Source organism: Halyomorpha halys, unplaced genomic scaffold (genome assembly GCF_000696795.3).
Source record: "Halyomorpha halys isolate HHAL.00 unplaced genomic scaffold, Hhal_1.1 Scaffold1081.1, whole genome shotgun sequence".
Classification (NCBI taxonomy): domain Eukaryota; kingdom Metazoa; phylum Arthropoda; class Insecta; order Hemiptera; family Pentatomidae; genus Halyomorpha; species Halyomorpha halys.
This window is the reverse complement of record NW_027105331.1, coordinates 122,604-125,763: the sequence shown is the minus strand read 5'-3', so window position 1 is coordinate 125,763 and position 3,160 is coordinate 122,604. Positions and strand designations below refer to the sequence as shown.

Below are 3,160 nucleotides of genomic sequence, written 5' to 3'. Positions count from 1 at the left end.
TATAATTCATCGTTATTATTCAATATTTATAGGATTGGGTGTCTTTTGCACGACCCCTCCCATATAATCAATCGTTAAACAAAACAAAATAATTTCATTGAGATAATCTCGGCCGAATGGTAATTGGTTGGTGCTAGATTTTTTTTTTTTATGTGCATATCTTTCCTAGATATTTGTTTAAATACATGGTCCCTACTTTAACACCAAGAAATGACTAACTCGTTTACTTAACATTTATTAAAACTCTCAGGAATACTTGAACCGAAAATATCTTAAAAATCTTTGTGTGAATAATATCTAAAATTAGACTTATGGATACGTGGAATAATTTACGCAAACTAGTCAGGTAGTGTTCATATGTATGGTTCAGAACCATTAAAAAAAAAAACTACTTAATTGCTACCAACATCATTATCTACCTACATATGCACCTTCGTTTCGTAATTAAGTTATTGGATAGAGTATTATTCATTCATTGAAAAAATTGTTTAACATTTTTGAATTACACGCATTACAAATTTATCATTAAAACTTTTAAAATATTTTTTTTATGATTTGTTTAAAGGTTGTAAAAAAAGCCAGAACTGCTTTCAATACAGGCAAAACAAGGACATACCAATTCAGATACAACCAGCTCCAGCAGCTATTGAAACTGTGTAATGATCATGACCAGACGTTTGCCAAGGCTTTACAAAAGGATTTGAAAAAGGTATCTCAATAGACCTCCTTTTAAATTATTTTTAAAATATAAAAAAATAATTTACAATTTAAACAAAAAAAATTTCTGCATGTATTAGAAAACCACAAAATTGATGTCTAGTTTTAGTTATAAATTTTTATGTTAGTGAAAATATTAACCGAACTTGAGTATCTATTGATTAATTAATATATATTCATTTCTGTTTTTAGGGAAAATTCGAATCTTTTCTGTTCGAAATTTGTGTTGTGAAAAATGAGATCAAAACCGCTATGATGCAACTTAAAGAATGGATGACCCCCAAAAAGGTAAGTAGAATAGGTACGATTTAATTTAAGACCAATGTTGTAAAAAAGTATGTTTTAAGTTTTAAAAACAAAATTAAGTCATAGTCAGATAACTATAAAAAAATCATGAATGAGCTCTATCGTCCATATTACCATTGTCTAAAAATATGAGAGAATGTAATATTAAAAAAAAGAAAAAAAAATCTCAGAGGTATATGAAAATATAAAAAATCTCAGAGATTATTAAATACCGGAAAAATCATTCCAATATAATATAGAAATCAAATTATCCTTCCTCAAACCTTTTTTAAATGTATAATATCATAAACAATCCATATTTCGAGTAACCTTTCTACCATGATATGATACATACTCCAATTACTGCATTTTAGGAATTAGAAAAATATCAATGAATAGAACACTGACATAAAAATGCATTTCAGGTGAAAAAAAGTCTGGCGACTGTGTGGGACGATGTATTCATTTATCAGCAACCCATGGGTGTTGTTTTGATCATAGGAGCTTGGAACTACCCGGTGCAGCTGGTCTTGATGCCCCTCATAGGTGCGATCGCTGCAGGAAACTGCGCCATTCTTAAGCCGTCGGAGATTGCCTCAGCCTCTGCAGAAGCTTTGGCAAGGCTCATTCCGCTATATCTGGACAACGTAAGGAACCCAAAACCACATATATCCATTTGCTTATACAAATAGTGGAACAAATCTGATTTTTAAATATCATGTTCTTAAACTACTTACATGCTCCGAAATCATTGATGGAGGCCTCATTTCCTGATTTGGTGTATTGGAGATTAAACAGCTAAGGTTAGCTGCTTATAATCTAGAAGTTATTTTTTCTCATCATTTTATTTCATAATTATTATAATTACAGTTATTTCTAATATTTTTTAATTTTAAAAAATATTTCCAGGAAAAAAACGAGCCTAAAAAACCGAGTGCCTATTGAGTCTCGGTGCTTGGGTCAAACTAGTCTTAATTATTCTCTCGAAGTACACAAAATACAAAACAACTTTTAGTCTGGAACTCTCTCAATTAAATTGTAGTGCTTTTGAAATGACAAAGAGTTCCTTCGGTATTGAATTAGCACGAAAACGTATCTCAAAACGTTTTGGGCCCATTCGCAGCGTTCGAAAACAAGAAACAACTTCTGTTGTTCTATACTATATGTTTACTACATTTTTGTTACTTTATCGAGTAAAATACGCAAAGGTCATACTGAAACTACTGAAAATCTAACTGCTTGATCCAAAAGAGAAACCGATAACAGTAGGAAGAATAAGACAAAAGTAATTGAAAGTAAAAACAAAAATAATTAAAACAATAAACTACATAAACTTAGGACTTTCCATAATACCTCCAGAAACATGTTAATGCGCTAAAAGTCACCCTATTTTCATAGCAATTAAACCTTTATAGTCGTATATTTCCCTGTCACTGTAGTATTATGTTAATATATAGTATTATATAATGACTGTGTTATTAACTATAAGGACCCGGGTTCGAATCCGGCTGTGGCAGATAATTATTTTTTGTTTCTCTGCAGTTTCTGGGTTCGAGAGTCCTCCGGGGACCATCCAGCGTTATAAAGTGGGTACCCTAATTGGGAAAAAATCTGGCGTTCGTGTGTGATTCTGACTAAATCACCTCCGTGCACTACCGTTGGTCTAGTAACAGTACTTCCTTTGCGAAGTACTGCACCCCTAACCCTTCATGGGTCGTAACGGTACAGATTTAATTTTTAATTATGTAATATATTGTTCCTAAGTAGCGCGGTGGCACAATCCTGATACTTCAAGGACCTGGGTTCGAATCCGGCTGGGCAGATAATTCTTTTCTGTTTCATTGTATCCGTGAGTAAGCCCTGTGGGTTCGGGAGCCCCACCACCGGGGTCCACCCAGCCTCATAAAGTTGGTACCCTTAATTGAGGAAAAATCCGATAGTTGAGCGTGATCTTGAATAAATCTCTTCCTTGTATAACCGTTCTTCTAAAAATAGTGCTTCCTTCCAAAGGTCAGCCTCCACTGGCTCATTACCAGTGATGCGGCGAGAGGGATGCGCTGGGATCTCTCGAGCTCTGCTCTACCCCTCACACGTGGGGGATAGAGTGGGCTCAGGGATCCTCAGGTCGATTCTGTAAATATTGTATATATTATTTTAT

General features: G+C 33.8%; 1 protein-coding gene across 2 annotated transcripts in view; it reads left to right on the top strand.

Moving 5' to 3' along the window:
• The window catches only part of LOC106688207 (aldehyde dehydrogenase, dimeric NADP-preferring), a 110,845-nt gene that overhangs the window by 91,914 nt on the left and 15,771 nt on the right, over positions 1–3,160 (top strand). For both annotated transcript variants that reach the window (XM_014432562.3, XM_014432563.3), the window contains exons 3-5: positions 566–709; positions 910–1,005; positions 1,428–1,649. In XM_014432562.3, the coding sequence (XP_014288048.1) occupies positions 566–709; positions 910–1,005; positions 1,428–1,649 (462 nt within the window). The remainder of the gene's footprint in view (positions 1–565; positions 710–909; positions 1,006–1,427; positions 1,650–3,160) is intronic.